Source organism: Oratosquilla oratoria, chromosome 41 (assembly GCF_046742065.1).
Source record: "Oratosquilla oratoria isolate Oo_2021 chromosome 41, ASM4674206v1, whole genome shotgun sequence".
NCBI lineage: Eukaryota > Metazoa > Arthropoda > Malacostraca > Stomatopoda > Squillidae > Oratosquilla > Oratosquilla oratoria.
The window spans coordinates 21473948-21494119 of record NC_134817.1 but is presented as its reverse complement, the minus strand read 5'-3'; the positions used below and the strand labels follow the sequence as shown (position 1 = coordinate 21494119).

The 20172-nt window shown below is 42.6% G+C and overlaps 1 protein-coding gene across 2 annotated transcripts in view; it reads left to right on the top strand.

The window, feature by feature from the left end:
* LOC143021027 (follistatin-like) overlaps nucleotides 1–20172 on the top strand; it is a 221340-nt gene that overhangs the window by 172499 nt on the left and 28669 nt on the right. For both annotated transcript variants that reach the window (XM_076178199.1, XM_076178200.1), the window contains exon 2: nucleotides 3093–3323. In XM_076178199.1, coding sequence (XP_076034314.1) covers nucleotides 3093–3323 — 231 coding nt within the window. The remainder of the gene's footprint in view (nucleotides 1–3092; nucleotides 3324–20172) is intronic.

Here is a 20172-nt window from a genome sequence, read left to right as displayed (position 1 = left end):
TTTTCTCTTCTGTAAGGAAGATGGACCTTTGCATCTTCTCCAGTCATTTCCTGTTTTTATTTCGAGTACTACACCAGGGTACAGAGCAACGTTTCTTAACCAGGGTTCCCCGGAACCCTAAGGTTCCGCAAAAGGTCCCTAAGGGTTCCGCGAGAACAAGTGAGATAAGCTAATGCACTTTTGATTTTTTATTTAATTTCATATACGTAATATAATTAAACACGCACGACATATTCTTGGTTATTGTAATAATGTAACATAGACATCATCCTATCTAACCTATTATTACGATGAATATAAAATGAGAAAGATATGGTATATGTGTTTTTATTTTTGCGCAGGGATTCCTTGAGACATGCAATTTATTTTAAAGTTTACGCAAGGGTGAAAAGGTTGAAAAACGCTGGTACAGAGAGTACCGGAGTACACAAGATACCAAAATACAAGAAGTGCGAAATGTACCAGAATTCAAGAGTTGCTGGAGTACCAAAGGTACCAAAATACAAGAGGTACCAAGGTCCAGAAGGTACCGGGTCACAGACGGAACCGGACTAGAAGACGTACCGAACTACAACACGCGCAGGGCTATGAAATGCAGCGGGTCTCCGGGATGCAAGAGATATCAGAGCACAGAACCTGTTTCTGCAACCGAGGAAGGAAAACCAGTAAAGGAAAAGACGCAGTCACAACAAAACAAGATCGTCGCGTGACGAACACTCCCGCCATAACAAGGATAGCAACGCCGCTTTCGATACAAGACGTGTTTTACGTTTTACGTAGTCTATCCTGACGAAGAACGTGAGACTTGAGCCCTCCGAAGGGATGTATACGGGACTTGCTTAAGCGAGATTATCATAACTACATGAATTTGGTGTTTTTCCTTAACCAAAACAAATAACATAAAGTACGTTGATGCGTCCAAGAGTTTAAATAGAAATCATTGGAGGGATCTCCAACAAAGAACATGTCCTACGTAAAACTAAGCCACTTTTCTGACAACAGACATCAAAGTTGGAACTTGAATCTCTCTCATACCATTTATGGGGCACCACCTCTTATTTTCTCATGATCCTGCACCGGGGGTTAAGAATGCCGCCGCCGTGATCCCATGCGTGTCGTAAAAGGCGGTTAAATGGAGCGGAATGAGGGGACAAGGGGTGTCCCCCTTCTATGGTCTTCTCCCACGACAGGCTCGGCTATTCCCGCATACAAGGGGAAAATGTCATAGGCTCACACACACACACACACACACACACACACACACACACACACACACACACACACACACACACACACACACACACACACGAGCATCACAACGAGCATAGCTCCTTTCCCGTATAATATATCTAGGTAAATACACACACACACACACACACACACACACACACACACACACACACACACACACACACACACACACACACACACACACACACACACACACACACACCACACTAACACACACACACACACACACACACACACACACACACACACACACACACACACACACACACACACACACACACACACACACACACACACAAAGAAGAGAAAGAGGCGACCTACTGACCATCTACAGAATCATGAAAGGCACGGAAATCCTTGATAGAAAGGACTTACTAATTTGGGACAAGAGAAACACAAGAGAACATAAAAAAAAATCAAAAAGGATAGTTAGAGAAGAGACCTGAAAAACAGCTTTCCACATAGAGTGGTAGACATCTGGAACAAACTGGACGAAACAATAGTATGTGCAAAAACCATACACGAATTTAAGAACAAACTAGACACTGCGAGGTATAAAGACGGGACACTACGAGCATAGCTCCCCTTCCCGTAAGATACAACTAGGTAAACACACACACACACACACACACACACACAAACACACACACACACACACACACACACACACACACACACACACACACACACACACACACACACACACACACACACACACACACACACACTCGGTAGCGCGGTTGGTAGAGCGCTGGACTGGGAAGTACGGTGGTGCTCGCAGTAGCTGGTTCGAATCCTGCCCAGGGCCGAAATTATTTCGGTATCGCTGCGCTTCGGGTCGTTACTCTGACTCTCGTGGGCGGGGAGTTGTGTGTGTGTGTGTGTGTATGCAAGGTCATAGCATTACCCATAAATCGGTCATACGAGCTCTGAGCTCTCTTCCGGGAGGGAAATAGCTGTCGATCACGAGTCCAACACGTGATCCAAAGACCAAGGTGAATACACACACACACACACACACACAAACACATATAATAGATATATCATCTGGAAAGGATACAGAGACTGGGTGATAGAGTAATGGTTATTATAAGAAACGACCTAACGATGGAAGAAGCGAATGTGAGTGAGGACGGTGCCGAATCAATCCACCTGAATTTTAGAACCAAAGGTCCGAATTGGTGTGATCACTAAGTTCTTATCGTTTCCAAGACTTCTGAGGGCTGACATGTGCCTTGTTGGTAATTCACTTGAGTGTTTGTCTGTTGCTGCTGCTAGGCAACACGCTGTCACACCTTGAATGAAAGCTTTTTCAATGTTTTCGTCTATTCAACTATAACTGTGGCACAGCTGTTCCACATAGTTATATCTTTTAATCCCTGTATCAATAAGAGTCATTTATTAAGAAACTTAATGATAAACAGAAGGTAGACCTACGAATATGAATTTTAGACACATTGATGAAATATTCTTAGGGAAGTCTGGAATAGTGAAGAGAATTTGAAGAGAATCAGTTCACTCAGTATGAATTAGTTGTTACATTTCATTTCATTTACGCCTTACCTCCTTCCCATTTACCTCGCCTCTACTACTGTAGCCTTCCGCTTTGATATCCTTGTACTTGTAGTTTGCGACGTTTTGCTTTTTATTCTCCATAAGACAAGTATTAACCCATGACTTTATCCTTATACTTGTAGTTTGCGACGTTTTTGCTTTTTATTCTCCATAAGACAAGTATTAACCCATGCCACTTTATCCTTATACTTGTAGTTTGCGACGTTTTGCTTTTTATTCTCCATAAGACAAGTATTAACCCATGACTCTGTCTTCATATCCCACAGGGGCAGTGCCGCTCACAACGCCGACAGTGACGGTAACATCCGACGACCCCGTGGGGTCCTGTTGGCGCGTCGCTCGGCAGGACGGAGCGTGTCGTCGCGCGGTGAGCTGGTCCGCCACTCGCTCCGAATGCTGCGGCAGAAGAAGAGTTCTTGCCTGGAGTGCCCACGTAGGCGATGGCACGGGCAACAACTCAGCCCTCAGTCACGGCCATACTTGCACGCCCTGTTACCGTGAGTATTCATACTCTCGCACACTCACACACACACACACCACACACACACACAGAGAGAGAGAGAGAGAGAGAGAGAGAGAAAGACGTTTGAGTGACAGTGTGTATGATTCACCAAGGTCTTGGATACTGATGAGAGCTAGCTCATAATTAATTACCTGGCCTGATCTATGGGTAATGCTGTGAACTACACACACATACACACACACACACACACACACACACACACACACACACACACACACACACGCACGCACGCAAGCACACAAGCACACACGCACGCACGCAAGCACACACACACACACACACACACACACACACACACACACACACACACACACACACATAAACACACACACAACTCGTCCACAAAATTTGGAGTGTTGGTTCGCAGTGCAGGGATGCTGATATTTTCAGTACTGGGCGGGACTCGAACTCGGATCACCAAATTAGCGATCGAGAGGGGGTCAAGGTAAACACCCCAGAAACCCGGTTTCTATCGGATTTTTATCGGTGGCGGATTAGAAACCTCCAAGAAACTTCTCAATCCTTATCGACTGACACAGAAACCCGTAGACTAAACAAATAATCTATCTAATTTACTGTGGTGGAATTTTGTTGAAATACTTTTGAACCAGAAAATATTTTTGAGAGGTTTAAAGTTATGTAGGTGCGTTTTGGGTTCCTCGTCGGCAAAACTCGTTCGAGCGGTGGAAACACCGTCGTCGCCGTGAGTCCAACTTGTGTGGACCGTATTGACGCACTTCTAGGCGCATTTAGGCTGATGTCACACGGGCGGTCTACCCGCCTGACCGCGGCGGGTGAGACGCATTTCCCCACTTGAAACCGCCGCGGCCAGCCCGCCTGGCTATGTCAGACGAGAGGTTTTACATAGGAATCAATATAAAGCGGTTCCGCGGCGGCTGACCCGCTTTGCACCCGCGGCGGCCAACCCGCTCGTCTGACAGGGCCTTTAGACCTACTTCTGATGCATGCCAACTGTATAATTTCAAATATGCTGAAGACGCCAAATAAAAATAGCACCTGTAAAGAACCTATAGGCCTAGGCTACTTAAACATGATAAGTATATGACAATATGTACGATGTTCGTATTTCCATAGCATTACCCCATTATCAATATGATAATCAAATATGACCACGTTGGACTAGATGGAGGAGATAAGGTATTCAACTTAATAACCGAGCCAGTTACTGTTAGGCTCTCGATTATTGTTCAATATTATGTGATAAATATAATTATATAACTTAAGGATCGTGAACCACTGATATGAAGTTGTGATGGGCAACTAATGATAACTGGGGAAAACTGATGCAGCATTTGATAAAATATTAAACGTCTCTATTTGTATATTATACGGTCGGGCCGTCTATCTTGTGGATGATGTATTACGTAAAATGCATGAGTCTTATTTTAGCAGGCGAGGTATCCAAAACGCACTTGCATAACTTTAAAGTTCTCAAAAATATTTTCTGTTTAAAATATTTCAACAAAATTCCACCGGAATAAAATAGACATAATATTTGTTTATTTTGTGGGTTTCTGTGTCAATCGATAAGGATTGAAAGGTTTCTTGGAGGTTTCTACATCGCCACCGAAACCCGATAGAAATCGAGAGCCACAGTAAGAACATTATTGAGATGTGTGTGTGTGTGTGTGTGTGTGTGTGTGTGTGTGTGTGTGTGTGTGTGTGTGTGTGTGTGTGTGTGTGTGTGTGTGTGTGTGTGTGTGTGTGTATTTACCTAGTTTACCTAGTTGTATTTTACGGGAAGGGGAGCTATGCTCGTGGTGTCCCGTCTTCATATCTCATTTTATCTAAACTATTTTTAAATTCATGTATTACATTTGTGTGTGTGTGTGTGTCCGTGCGTGCGTGTGTGTGTGTGTGTGTGTATGTGTGAAGACAATAACTGCATTAACCTCAGACCTTGATCACAGACTGGAAACACTGAAACTGAATTAAAGGGGAACCAATTTGTCCTGTTATTTCCTCGGCTCATGGTCCGGTCATATTTTCAGTTGGATCATGACTTGGCCACACCGATGTTATATACAGCATGGCAACACATTTTCAGACTCTTGAGTCATATACACAGTATGACCATATCATAAATTTGTTGTGAACGTTTGGCTAAGAACGTAGTCAATATTTTTTAAATGTGTCAGGAGAAGGTAAACATCATCGTAATTACAGTATGATTTGATTGAAAATGTGTTCACTCTATATATGTATATATATATATATATATATATATATATATATATTATATATATATATATATATATATATATATATATAGTATTATACATGATATGATTAAACATAAGATATTTATATCTGTACATAAGAAATATAAGTGATGTACCTGTGTCGCCTGTGAAAAAGAAAGTTTGAGAACGCAAGATTCCTACGACACATTCTTTCAAGCTGATCTCTTTTCTGTAGTAGATATCAGTTATAATTATGCGTGCAGAATGGGCCTCTACACCGGCAGTCAGAGGACTCAACAAAACTGCCTTGACAGACTGATAAAAAAGAAGTGACAAATTTCGTTCACAAAATACCCTAAAGCATTTATGAAAATATCTTGATATGGGTGTTGTGCTTGGGTCTAGCGCTCTACCAACGGCCGAAGTTGTTTTTTATTTCATATAGCTCTATTTTCACCTAACCTCTATGCCCTGGATTTGAATGAAAGACCTTTGATCCACTGAAAGTATGGTTCACGATCCACGCAACAACAAAAAATAGAAATAGATAGATAAATAAGTAAAGAAAAGAAAAAGAAAACAAAAAAATAAATGCAAATCAGCCTTGCACTTCTGTCGGCGGGTTTACCAGACAGTGAGAGGCTCGGACGCTAGGACTTGTCGTCACGCTTGGCAAGTCCCGTGTGCCAATCAGTGGGTTGCTCGTGAACCCTCCCCCGTTCTCGCCCAATCAGCGACCGGTCCTTTGCTACGCAGTGATTGCTTACGTTTGCCACAAGATTTGCACTAGGTTTATTTTCCAAGATTAATGATTCATCCTTAGAAAAATATTGAAAAAGTACAACAGTATTTGGCTGTCTGGGGCTGATCAAAAGTGATAGCTATTGAAATCATATAGGAATTTATTTTTAATAATCTTTATTATAATAGAACAAACATACATTTAACTAAAAATTACATATATCAAAAATAGGAATATATTTAACTCTTGATTTTAAATTAGATTAAATTCGTCTGCTTATAAAATACCTGAGTGAAAGTCATTTCCATTGTGACATATTTTATCTGTACCCTTTCTACTCTTCGCCTCCTTCAACTCCGCTAGGTAATTAGATGTCCTCAGACCCTCAAACAATAGCGAAAACACAAAATATGTAGATTACACTGCAACTACTTATTAGGCCAAACAAGCGATATAAGCATTCGAAACTAAAATAGTAATAATAAATATAATAATAACAAGTATGATGATAATAGCAACAATGATAATAGTAATGATAATAAAAATAATAATAATAATATAATAATATAATATTAATATTAATAATATTAATCATAATAATAATAAAGATAATAATAATACATACATACATACATACATACCAAAGAATTTTCCCCCATACAAGGGAGGTAGGCAAAAAACAAAGGCATAAAATCCACTCCCACTCATTTCCATCCCCACATACTCCACTCCCATCCTCCCCACTCCCTCTCTCTTATCTTGGCTCCTCCTGGATGACGGGTCATCCCTGCATCTCGCCCACTGCCCTAGGTCAGAAGTAGTATCGCAAGACACGGCACATCCACAGCAAGGCCACATCATTAAATCGGCGACCCCTCCCCTCTCCGTCCTCTCTTGCAGAAATAAAGAAGACGGGGAGAAATCCCTTCGGGCTGTGTCAATTTATTTCTTACACATACTACCTCACCCTCCATCCCCCACCCACTCCCTTTCATGCATCACAGTATCATCCATACACAACCATTCTCCATTCACCCCTATCTTGTCTTCTCCCGTCCTTCCTCAACAGACATTCCCCTCTTTCCCAATGCCCCTTTTATTCCATCCATCCATCTCATCCTTGGTCGCCCCCTCATGTTCACTCCTTCCACCTCTGCCTTCCACACCTCTTTTACTAATAATGATAAATCAATTAATAATGATAGTAATAATAATAATGATAATAGTAATAATGACAATAGTAATAATAGTAATGACATAATAATAGTAATGATAATGATGATGATAATGTGGCTATCTATATACAAAGGGGTTCTCCCTTATAAGGGAGGTAGACAAGTCAAGGCACGCACCCACTTCTACTCATTCCACTCCCATCCACCATTCTTGTTTACCTCTCATGTGGTTCCGTGGAAGAAGGGCTACCCTTCCCTCCTCCCCACTTCCCGGGCCTGAAGCAATGCAGTAAGACACAGTACATCCACTGCTGAGCCGTTTCACTTACATGGCGACCCTCCCTCCCTGTTCCGCAATGAGAAAATAGAGAAGACGGGGAGAAATCCCTTTGGCCTGTGTCAAGATATCCTTACATAACCATTACCAGCTCATCCCTATCCCCTGCCTACTCCCTTGCTCAACAGACATTTCCTTCTTCCTCAAAGCCCCTTTCACCCCAGCCATCTACCTCATCCTTGGTTGACCCCTCAAACTCACTCCATCCACCTCTCCTTTCCGCATTTTTTTTTTTTTTTTTTTTTTGCTAATCTTTATTCCCTCAGTCTTTCCATGTGCCCAAACCATCACAATAATCTTTCATCAGTTGTATCTGTATCAGTCAAATCTCCGCTCTCCCCTTCACCTCCTCATTTCTCACTCTATCCAACTTTGTAACCCCTACCATATTTCTCAGACACTTCATCTTAAATACATTTAAACTCCTTTCTGCCTCTCTTAAAGTCCAAGTCCCTGTCCACAGTGTCGTAGGCACAACCACCCCTTCATTCAATCTTCTTTTTGCATCCATTCCCAAATGCCTATTTCTCATGACTTTTTTCAATCTCCCCAAAACATCTACTTAATTCTTCCAATCTACAGATTAACTATACCCCCACTCCTCCATTTACTGCCACGTGCAATCCCAAATACTCAAAAATATCCATCTCCTCCAACCTCTCTCCTCTAAGACTTACTTCAAATTCACTCCAATTCTCTCTCCTCGTACATCTCATCACCTTAGTTTTACCCACATTTATATTCAACTTTCTCCAAGTGCATACCTTTCCAAACCCCGTCACTGCCATAATTCCTTCTCTGAATCTACCACAAGCGTAGTGTCGTCCGCAAACAACAACTGGCTTACTTTCCACTTCTCTCCAAAATCTCTAAACATCCCCAATCTTCTGTCCATCACCCTTTCATTTACCTCTCGTTCCACCCCCATAAATGTACACATTGAACAACCATGGTGACATGACACAACCCTGACGCAGTCCCACCTTTACCTCAAACCACTCATTCTCTCCATTTCTAATTCAAACACAAGTTCTACTACTCTCGTAAAAAATCTTAACTACCCTTACTAGTTTTCCCCAAATCCCGCATATTTGTAATCCCTCCCACAGTGCTTTTGTTTACCCTGTCATAAGCCTTCTCCAAAGATATAAAGGCCCAAAAATGTCCTTAACTTTTGCCAAAACCTTTTCACAAATCCTTTTTACCACAGTTTTGATCAACCTATCCTATACCTTTCCTAAATCCACATTGCTCCTCACCAATTATTCCCTCTCTTACTCTCCCAATCCTCTCAATTAAAAACCTCCCATAAGCCTTCCCAATTACACTCAACAAATTAATCCCTCTAAAATTACTGCAGTCACATTTGTCCATTTTTTCTGCGTAAAGTGAAACTGTACAGGAACTATGCTATAATAATATCAGTAATGATAATAGTAGTAATAGTAATGATAATAATTATGATAATAGTAATGACAATAATAATGATAAGGATAATAATAAAAAAACAGACGACGACGACAACGACAGCGACAAAGACAACGACGACAACAACAGTAACAACAACAACAACAACAATAATAATAATAATAATAAAATTATGATAAAATTCACAATCCCACTCTCACGAAATGGCAAGTGGATACCCCTGGAATTGCAACAAGCCCTGTCAGTTGCGATAAGCAGCTTTTTTTTTAGGCCGATGTTTGAGTCGCCTCCCCGCCTGGCCAGAGCTGTTGGGAACCAACGCAAGAATAACGTAGTGGGTCCCGGGAATCGAACTCACGATCATGATGATAATAGTAATAATAGTAATAATGAGAAGGACGACAACGATGACGATGAATTGACGATAATGATGATGATGACGACGACGACGCTTTTGATTTTGATGATGACGATAATGATTTTGTTGATGATGCAGTGTGTGCCTGTGTGCGTGTGTGTGTGTGTGTGTGTGGGCGCGCGCGCATGTCCGTGTGTGTATGCGCATGCATGTGTGTATAAGTGTGTGCGAGCGCGCGAGCGTGCGCGGGGAGACCGCCCACCCGTATTGGCAAATGAGGAGCGTTGGCAACGTCTGTACGCTTACCGACTTCAAATGGCTTCGTAGTCAGCATCTGCGCACTTTCTCAGCCTTGCCCCCTCCCTTCCCCCCCCCTCTCCTTACCCACCCCCTTCCTCCTCCCCCTCCCTTCCCCTTCCGCCTCCTATCCCCCCACCTTCTTCCCACCCTCCCAACCCCTCTCTCCACCCCGCTCCGCATCCACACCCACCCACACTTGCGCGCCAAGATTCCGTCCCGCTCGATCTCATACCCCGTTCTCTCATCAATATCTTCATCAACGTACATCCACGCCGCCTTCCCCTATAGAAATACCAATCGAATGTGTTCATGGGCTCAAGCGCACGTAATATTCAGGCACATGTACACTGTTCCGGCCCGTGCTAGCTTCACTAATTCCAACATTCTTCCACATAAATGCACACACACGCACGCGCAAACACACACACACATATACACACACGCGTGCGCAGGAGAGCGCACCCAAGCTAAGGCCATAAGCGAATTCAAAATTAAATATGACAGCTCCCTTTTTGAATAATAAGACAAACGAAGTTACAGTGTTGCCCCGAGATAGATCCACGCTCGAAGCTTGAATGCTGTACTCTAAGAAGTCTCTTCAAGCTGTGGTATACATCGTGATTTACCATTAGCCATGCTGCCAAATCTCCATCAGCACATGCCTCTCTTTCTTATTTTCCATCTACGTGGCTATTTGATCTTTTTATTTATTATTCTATATATAGTAAATCAAGCTGTATGGTACAATAAATATCGCTTTTTAGGATCATAATAACGATTAACCACACGTTCCCACCAGTCTCACCTGTGACACCACAACGTGGCAGCATAAGGGAAAATGACCTACCACGTGTCATAGAATTTATTCAAATTGTTGTTATACTCATAGAAAGTTATATCAATTAAACTATACAGCCTCTTATGATATATATAAACTTAGTCCGGACGTTTTCGCCTATGTAAGACATTATCAAGGAATGATATGTATATATATATATATATATATATATATATATATATATATATATATATATATATACATATATACATATATTCGAACCCTAACCTGTGCGTGCATAATCACGAAGCCAAGACGCTAGGAACTGAGCCATGTATGAAACTACAAAAGGACTGTACAAGTCCCCGAGCACACTCTACATAGCTACATATATGTATATGTGTGTGTTTGTGTGTATATGTAGTAGGGTGGCTAAATGAAAGTATATCAACATTGTAAATAAGTGTATTAAATCACAATTCGATAAAGCATTACAACAGACAATCTCACCTACAAACGCTATGAGGCAATGTGAGCTGTGTCACTTACTTGTGGAGACCGTAGCTGCTATGATAGGGGGCGAATCCTGGACAGTGTCAACGTCAACTGCTTCAAAGGAACCTAAATGACTGCCAGGAGAGAGGTTGATAGGGGCACCAGTGACGTTGGTCACCATAGCAGTGGTAATATGACCCTCACGAATAGTGGAGAAAGTTCCTTCCAATGTTAGACGACGGACACGAACAGAGTCAGGCTGAGATAATACAGAACCAATTGGAGCACCTGAAATGCGCACCGGAACTCGAACTGAACTTGAAGGTCCGATATAATGCTCGCCTACAACAACAGCAGCACAAAAAAGAATAGCAGAGTCAAAACTATTAGAACCCTTTGAAGACAACTGTGTGGTCTGATCATACACAGAAGGTGATCTACATATGGAAACTGGCCTACCCGTTGCAGGAATAACAGAATTAAGTAATGTCACTACACGGCGCCTAGGAGATATATCTATGCCATGAGCTGTAAGAGCATCATTGCCCAAGAAACAACAACAAAATTAACATGGAAAACGGTAGTATGGGAGGAAAATCTTAAGGGAATGCAAACACACCCAAGAATAGGCATGGGAGAACCTTGTACAGAATGCAATCCTTTTCAAAAAAGAGATAAAGGGGTATTGTACAAATCCCTGAGAGCATAATAAGCCCTTCTACCTATAAGACTACATTCGACACCAGTATCTACTGTGACTGAGATAGGTGCGTTCTCTGTAAAAATTGAAAAGTGAGCTGACAAACGCAGGAAGAATAGGCGATCATTCCATAAACACAGATGACGATAAAATAAGAAAAAATCTAAACAGGAGACACTAAGCTGGGGACCATACAGGACGAATACAAAAAAACACATGGCGCACACTTAGAATACACTGTTCCCGAGCACCAGCTTAAAGAAAAAAAAACACTGTAACAAATTCCTGGCTGGAAAAAAGGAAAAGGGGAAAGGAAAAAAACGGAAACATATACGTAATATGCTGATCAGCCAAATTTAACTTAAGTCCGCATCACTCGAGAATCGTCCAAATGTTCAAAAATGAGTAAAATGAGAAAAAAATGACATTACCACGTACCACCATATGTAGCAGGGTGTCTAAATGAGCGTATATTAACACTGTAAATAAGGGTATTAAATAAAAATTCGATAAAGCACTACAATAGACAAATGCGTGCGTACAATTCGGAGGCGGAGTTACAACCGAACGCCACGCCCTGTTTTGGCACCAAACATACAGGAGCTCACTTGGCTCTCCCTACACATTCGTGTACAATGATTGTAAATAAATAAAACAATTAATAATGAAATTAATGTCCAACAAAATCTATAATAATCAATTATCTAATAGGGGAAAATATACAATTCCTAATGGAGCAATACGTAAGAGAAGAAAGACTTGGGAATATTGATAAAAGGCAAATTGTCACCTGACAGACTTATTCAGCAGGATTGTGGGAGAGACATACGGATTGTTGCAGAAGATTAAAAGTGGCTTTTTCAATTTATGGATGAAGAGATAACGTAACGCATCGAAACCTGATCCCTCCAAGACTGGAATATGCGTCCCCACACAGAGTGAAGGATATAAGCAAGATCGAGAGAATACAAAGGGACAGCGATCAACTGTTCCCAGTCTGGCCGATAACGAGAGACTGAAATCAATAGGCCTACCAACTTTGAAACATCGAAAGGAACGAGATGTTATGATTACAGTATTCAGGTCACTAGAAGGGATAGACTACAGTGACAGAAAAGATCTCTTGGTTAAGGATAAGAAGACTTTAAGAGGTTATGAGAATAAAAAAAGTTATTATGTTTCTAAAAGATGTAAGGAAATACAGTTTTCCATATAAATACATAAGTATTTGGAATAGCTTAGAAGGTGATATAACTCAAACTGGAACAATACGAATCCAAATCTAAATATGATAATTGAAAATTGAGGATAGAGACCAAGTTAGAACCATACATGAACTTCAGGTTAGGTATGACAAATTGGAGAGTAGGAAACGGGACACCACGAGTGTTGCTCCTTGCCTGTATACAATTAGGTAAACACACATGCACACAAAGACAGACGCGTGCACACACACGGAGGCACACACACACATGTACGCACACATATACATGAACGCACACATAAACACACACACACACACACACAGAGAGAGAGAGAGAGAGAGAGAGAGAGAGAGAGAGAGAGAGAGAGAGAGAAGAGCTACAAGAGGACACGAGAAGAAACTTAAGAAGGACGGTTACAGAAGAGATCTGAAAAAGAATAGCTTTCCACATAGAGTAATAGATATTTGGAACAAACTGAAAGAGGAAACAGTGAGTGCTAAAACTATACATGACTTTAAGAATAAACTGGATGCGGAAAGATACAACAGCGGGTCACTACGAGCATGGCTCTCCTCCCGCAAGATACAACAAGGTAAATACAACTAGGTAAAATACACACACACATGCGCGCGTAACTTCGCGGGCTACCCCTAGCGGAAGCGCAGTGCCCTCCTACCCCTTGGCCCGTCTTCCCGTCCGCCCACTCGTTGTCCGCCTTCGCCTGGCTCTCTCGCAGAAATGGCAGGTGGGTGAGCCTCCTCTTTCTTACCGAAGGAACACCACAAACCTGAATGAAAGAGTCTGCCGAGAGCCAGGGTCGGAATACAACCATGCTCCAGTCCGGAAATGGTTATTAACAATGAGGAGGAGCGAGAGGTAGAAGAGAATGCGGAAGTGAAAGAGGATGATGATGAAGAGAGGAAGAAAGGGGAGGAAAAAGAGGGGAGAGGAAGGGTGGGAGGAAAGGAGAGAGACGAGGGGAGGAGGGGAGGAGGAGAGAAGGAGATAAAGGAGGGAGAGCAGGAGAAGAAGGAGGAAGAAAAGGGAGAGGAAGAGGAAGGGGAAGGAGAGTAGGAAGAGGTAGGAGAGGGAGAGGAAGAGGAAGGGGGGGAAAGGAAGAGGAGGAAGAGGTAGGAGAGGGGAGGAAGAGGTGGGGGAGGAAGAGAAATGGAAAGATGAGGAAGGCACGGACAGGAAGGGAAATAAGAAGAGCAGGTAAGAAAAGGTGGAGGAAGGAGAGGAAGAGAAAGGTGAAGAGGAATACGGGGAAGAGAAAGAGGAAATGGACTACGAGGAAGCTAAGAAGGAGAGACTGGAAAGAAATTTAGAAGAGGAGGAGGAAAAGAAAAAAGAAAAGTAATGAGAGAAAGTTGAATCAGAGAACAGGAAAGGAAAAGAAAATGAGAGACAGGAAGTGAAGGAAGAGGAGGGGAAAAAATAGGAAAAGTTAGTAAACAAGGAAGAAAAGGAGATAAGAAAACCGAAATAGGCTCTAAGTAGATTTAACCCTCACACAATGAAGATTTCCCTGGGCCAAATAAAATCGACTGGTGGTAGAATAAATAATGTCTTAAACCGTGACGAAAGTATTGATATGAAGAAAAGAATAAAGAGGAGAGACAACAAGAAATAATGTTTGGAACTCACTCTGCCAAGGAACACCCTCCAGTGGCTGGAATATGTAGATAGAGAGGGATGAACAGATAAGCAAAGATATAGAGAGTTTGGACAGAAACAAAGCTATATATTCATAAGAACATAAGAACATAAGAATGAAGGAGACTGCAAGAGACCATAAGGCCTACACTAGGCAGCTCCATCACCACCTGTCATCCCCATTCATAAAGTTGTCTAACCGTTTCTTAAAACAACTGATAGTTTCAGCGCTCACTACATGGCTACTAAGTCTATTCCATTCGTTGACCACCCTATTAGTAAACCAATTCTTGCCTATAACCTTCTTGTAAGAGCAAGAGAGAAAAGGAGGGAGAGTGAGAGAACGAGAGAGAAGACAAGAGATCGAGAGCGGAAGAGTCTGCAAGTGCGTCCTAAGAGCGTGGTTTCTGCCCGTGGAGGACTGCGCAGCGTCTTGCGGCAGAACCGTCGTCCGTACGTGGTCCATCTCGGCTCAACTGCCAACCTCGCCTGCCTGCCTCCCTTCCTACCTCCCTCACTCCCTCACCTCCCTCCCTTATTCCCTTCCTCCCTCCCTCACTCACTCACTCCCTCATTCACCTCACTCCCTCCCTCCCTAACCACCGTCCCTCCTTCCTTGGACTGCCCTTGTCAAACTCCCTAAACAAATCTACTCCACCAGCTCCCTCTTTCTCTCTTTTTTTTCCAGCAGGTATCTGCAGTTTCCAGAATTTCCTGGTAAATGCACTTGGCCCTTAAGCTTCTGTCTCTGGAATCTTGCCCTTAGCCCTAGTATCTATCCATCTATCTCTACAGAACCACTCTCTTCAAAAGCCTCTGCCGATTCCAGAGGCTTTTGGAGCCTCCGTTCCAGGGAAGTTCCCCTTGGTCCAGCAGCCTATACAGATCTCCAACTTCCAAAATCTCAGTTCCTGGGACGGCAAAATTCCAGAACCACGCAGACACGGATATCTAACATGAAAACTTACGTTCTTCAATAGCTCCTGACCTCATGGGGGGGGGGACAGATCTTTCAAATGCAAGAAGAAAGAAATGGAAAAGCGTGTTTGCGTGATACTGGAATAGAGCCCCTGGGACTCAGTGCCTGGATCCCTGGGCCCTTGGTCGATGGGATGTTGACCCCTGAACCTCAATATATTGTCTTGATCCTCTAAGGCTTGGTCTTTACGGCCCTCGATCTCCCACCCCACCCCCACCTCCCCTCCCGCAGAATTCCACCATCCATATCACTTTCACCCTGGTTCTGCCTCCGGTCCTCAACCTCCTGCGAGCTAAAGTTTCTTCTGAAATAAACAAAATAACCTAGCGTTAGTCGAGAGTCCAGTGGTTCTCAACGTGCTTTATCACGTATCCCATGTTTATGTACTACTGTTTCTTAACCTGCTTGAGATCACTTGTTCACTAAAATTAATCGCCGTGCATCCACTAACAACCACTAGTTTCCTTCTTGGGGACCCCTTTGTGAAACTCTATGACCTCCCAAGGGGTCACGGACCTTAGGTTGAGGACCACTGGCCTAGACAAAATTATTGGCCTTTTACTCCTTCGTACTCGGATCTCCCCCTCACCTGAATAAAACCGTCTGATGTTAATCTATAGGAAGTAATGCAAATAAAGCGACTTCGGCTAAAATCTTTTATTTTTTCGGATCTCCAAATGTCAAGTCACCTTTGCGTTGTATATTGAGAAGCTGAATGACGAATTAAGAGAAGTTAGACCTATACGAATATCAGACACGTTGTTTAGTTGTCCTTAGGGGAGTCTAGAACACTGTAAGCGAAGTTGTCTTCCAGTTTTCCAAGTTCACAACATTTGATGTGAATCGTAATAGCGTGACTAGGGCAAGGCCGCGAATTGTGTGTATATATATATATATATATATATATATATATATATATATATATATATATATATATATATATATGTATGTATGATATGGTTTAACGTCACACACTCCTGCCATCTGAAGGCTAAGACGGTGCCCCTCACAGAGGACTTTGTAGCGTGGACTTTAATGAACCATGCCCTTGGTTCAACTTCGCCGGTGGCAGGATTCGAACCGCCATTCCCTTGACCTTCGCCACAAGTAACGACGCCCTAACCCGCTCAGCCAGCGAGCTTCCGAATTGGTAAAGAGCGTTAATTTAGATAGTTTGCTAAATCTCTAAAGACGAACGACCTTTCATTGTTCAAAATAATCATTCATCATTACCCAGGTCAAAAGGAGTTAAGTATTGGGTCCGCGGGTCCTCAACAAACCTCCTTCTTGGGGGAGTTCTTCCTGTGCCTCAGCCTTCGAGTATTTGCCCCGCTGGAGGACCTGGCATCTGGGGTCATGTACCAGTAAAACTCTGGTGTGAGGTCTGCTGGAGAAGCCTGCTGTGGACGTTGAAAGTATGCACGATCACACATTACCCATGTGGGATCGTGAACACTTTATCACAAGCAGAAAACAACACATCAGAGATCCAACTTTAACAGCACATAATTGATTCTTATTGTATTGAATACCTCTTTGATAAAAAGGAATTTCCTTTCCTATCTTGGTTGTGAGATGGGCACTGCATCTTCTCTTCCTTTGAGTCAGCTTGAATACTCATTTAAAAACACAAACCTTGTACGAGCGCATACTCAAGTTCACAATTACCCTATGTGCTGGTTTTCAGTACTAACGAAGTGTATAAATAGTCAACCACGGTCAGCACAAAAAGATATGAATGTATGCGCACAAGATTACGTGGGGTAAGAATTTTATCTCTGTATCAAGACAGATCAAAAACCTCATCACCCTTATTCTTTCCTCTCGTCTTGGCGATATACCATTCTTTGAAATTGCGACTGTTCATCAACCCCCGCCGGTCTTCGTTTCTCTTCCTTCCTTCCGTGATTTCTCTCTATCTTTCCCCTTTCCTCCATCATCCTCCGCGAAGGGGATGACAGGTGGTGATGGATACGGAGCTGCCTGGTGTAGGCCTTATGGTCTCTTGCAGTCTCCTTTATTCTTATGTTCTTATGTTCTTATGATGCTAGAACATTCTGTTTGAGTGATGTGGAGGCGTTTCAACATACCATATAGGTGGAGCTTTCTTGACAACGACGAAACAAATCGTAGACAATTCAGCCTTAGAAGCACAAATCTTATACGAATTCATACCAAGCTTACAATCACGAAGTGTGCTACTTTTCGGTACTCACGCAATTCAACCCTTTCTTGACAACGACGAAACAAATCGTAGACAATTCAGCCTTAGAAGCACAATTCTTATACAAATTCATACCAAGCTTACAATCACGCAGTGTGCTACTTTTCGGTGCTCACACAATTCAACCCTTCCCTTCAGATCTCGCGGGTCATTCTAGGCCGCCGCTCTGATTTTTTAGGGAAAGTCGCCCCATCCCTCTACCAAAGTTGGGTCCTGTAGTAACTCTCCCAAAAATAAAGCCAACATCAAACCTCTTGTGTCTATCATCTCACACTCCAGCGTTGTAGAAGCACAACACCTAAACGCAGTCTTCCCAAAATCCAAGGGGGCCTTTGTGACTCCCTAGATCCGGAAGTATGTGTATGTATGTATGTATGCGTGCGTGTGTGTGTATATGAATGCGCGTGTGTGTGTGTGTATGTGAATGCGCGTGTGTGTGTGTGTATTTACCTAATCATATTTACCTAATTTTAGTATACAGGAAAGGAACATCATTCGTGATGTCCGATGTCCTACTCTCCAAGTTCATGTACAGTTCCAACTTGGTCTATATCCTTAATTTCCAATTATCATATTTAGATCTGTATCCATGTATTGTTTCATCTTGAGCTATATCATCCTCCAAATCCTTCCAAGTATTTATGCATCGATATGGAAAACTATTTTTCTTCAGATTCTTTAGACATACAGTCTTTCTTAACTTATTTCCATGATTCAACAAAAACCCACTGTGTTGGATAAGAAGAAATGAAATAAATGAATTCCATATATTTCGATCACGGACTGTGATCCTCTTCAGTGGAATACATGTATTCCACTGAAGAGGATCACAGTCCGTGATCGAAATATATGGAATTCATTTATTTAATTTCTTCTTATCCAACACAGTGGGTTTTTGTTGAATCTTTACGAATGTGTTACGACATTACTTTATAGTTATTTCCATGACCTCTTACATCCCCCCTACCCTTAATCAAGACCACACCCTTGAGCGACCTCAATACTGTGATCCTATCACCTCTTTCTCTTCGAGTTTTCAAAGTTGGTAGACCCAGTGCTGTAAGACTCTCCTTATATGGTTTATCTTCCAGACTGGTGACCAGTTTGGTTCCTGCCCTTTGTATTCTCAAGCCCAGCCATTCCAAACTATGGGTCGCGACCCAAACTATGGGTCACGAAGTGTTCAAGATTGGGTCGCGAGACCTTGTTAGAAATAAAAAAAATCCAATCAAAGGCTTCCCTACACTTGTGTTTTCAATAAAAGAAGACTTTCGAAATTGCTTTTTGATGCTTGGGTCGCCCTAACTTCACCTGATCTGGATTTGGGGGGGTCGCGGCCAAAAAAAAGTTTGGGAACCACTGCTCTAGCCAGAGCTATGGTGACTTTCACTGTACGTGGAGACCCCACCACAGACACAGACTCCAGTCTTGGACGGATTAGGGTCTCGATGAGACGCAGAGCTCAGTCATGGACGGACCTGGGTTCCGATGAATCTTTACATAATCTCTTCACCTCTCTAGTGGAAATCTTCTTTCATCTTCTGAAGCAATCCATATGTCTCTCTCACAGTCCTTCCGATATATCTGTCAGGTGACAGGTTGTCTGTCGCTTATCAACACTCCCAAATCTTTCTCTTTGTTTGATTTTGTAATGGCAAATAATACCAATTCCCAGTACTTCGTAATCTTTAGTATTGAAATTAAATTTCCATTCTTGGCTCCTTGCGAAAAAGGTGTATACATCTTTTTTGCAATAGCCTACGTTTTTCACTCTTCTCGTGATTTTAGCGTCGTCTGCGAACGCGTTATCATAGATTGTTGTACCTTATGTCGCGTCATTGACATAGCCAAGAAACGTTAGTGGTGCTCCTCTGTGTGTGTGTGTGTGTGTGTGTGTGTGTGTGTGTGTGTGTGTGTGTGTGTGTGTGTGTGTGTGTGTGTGTGTGTGTGTGTGTGTGTGTGTGTGTGTGTGTGCGATTCACACTGTCTTGGATCACGTGTTGGACTTGTGATCAACAGCTATTTCCCTCCCGGAAGAGAGCTCAGAGCTCATATGACCGATCTGTGGGTAATGCTGTAACCTTACACGCACACACACACCCAGCTCCCCGCCCACGAGAGTTGGAATAACGAATTACAGTACAGTGTTACTGAAATTATTTCAGCCCTGGGTGGGATTCGAATCCGGACCTCCGTAGTGGCAGCCGGAAACTCTACCAACCGCGCCATCGAGTCGTGTGTG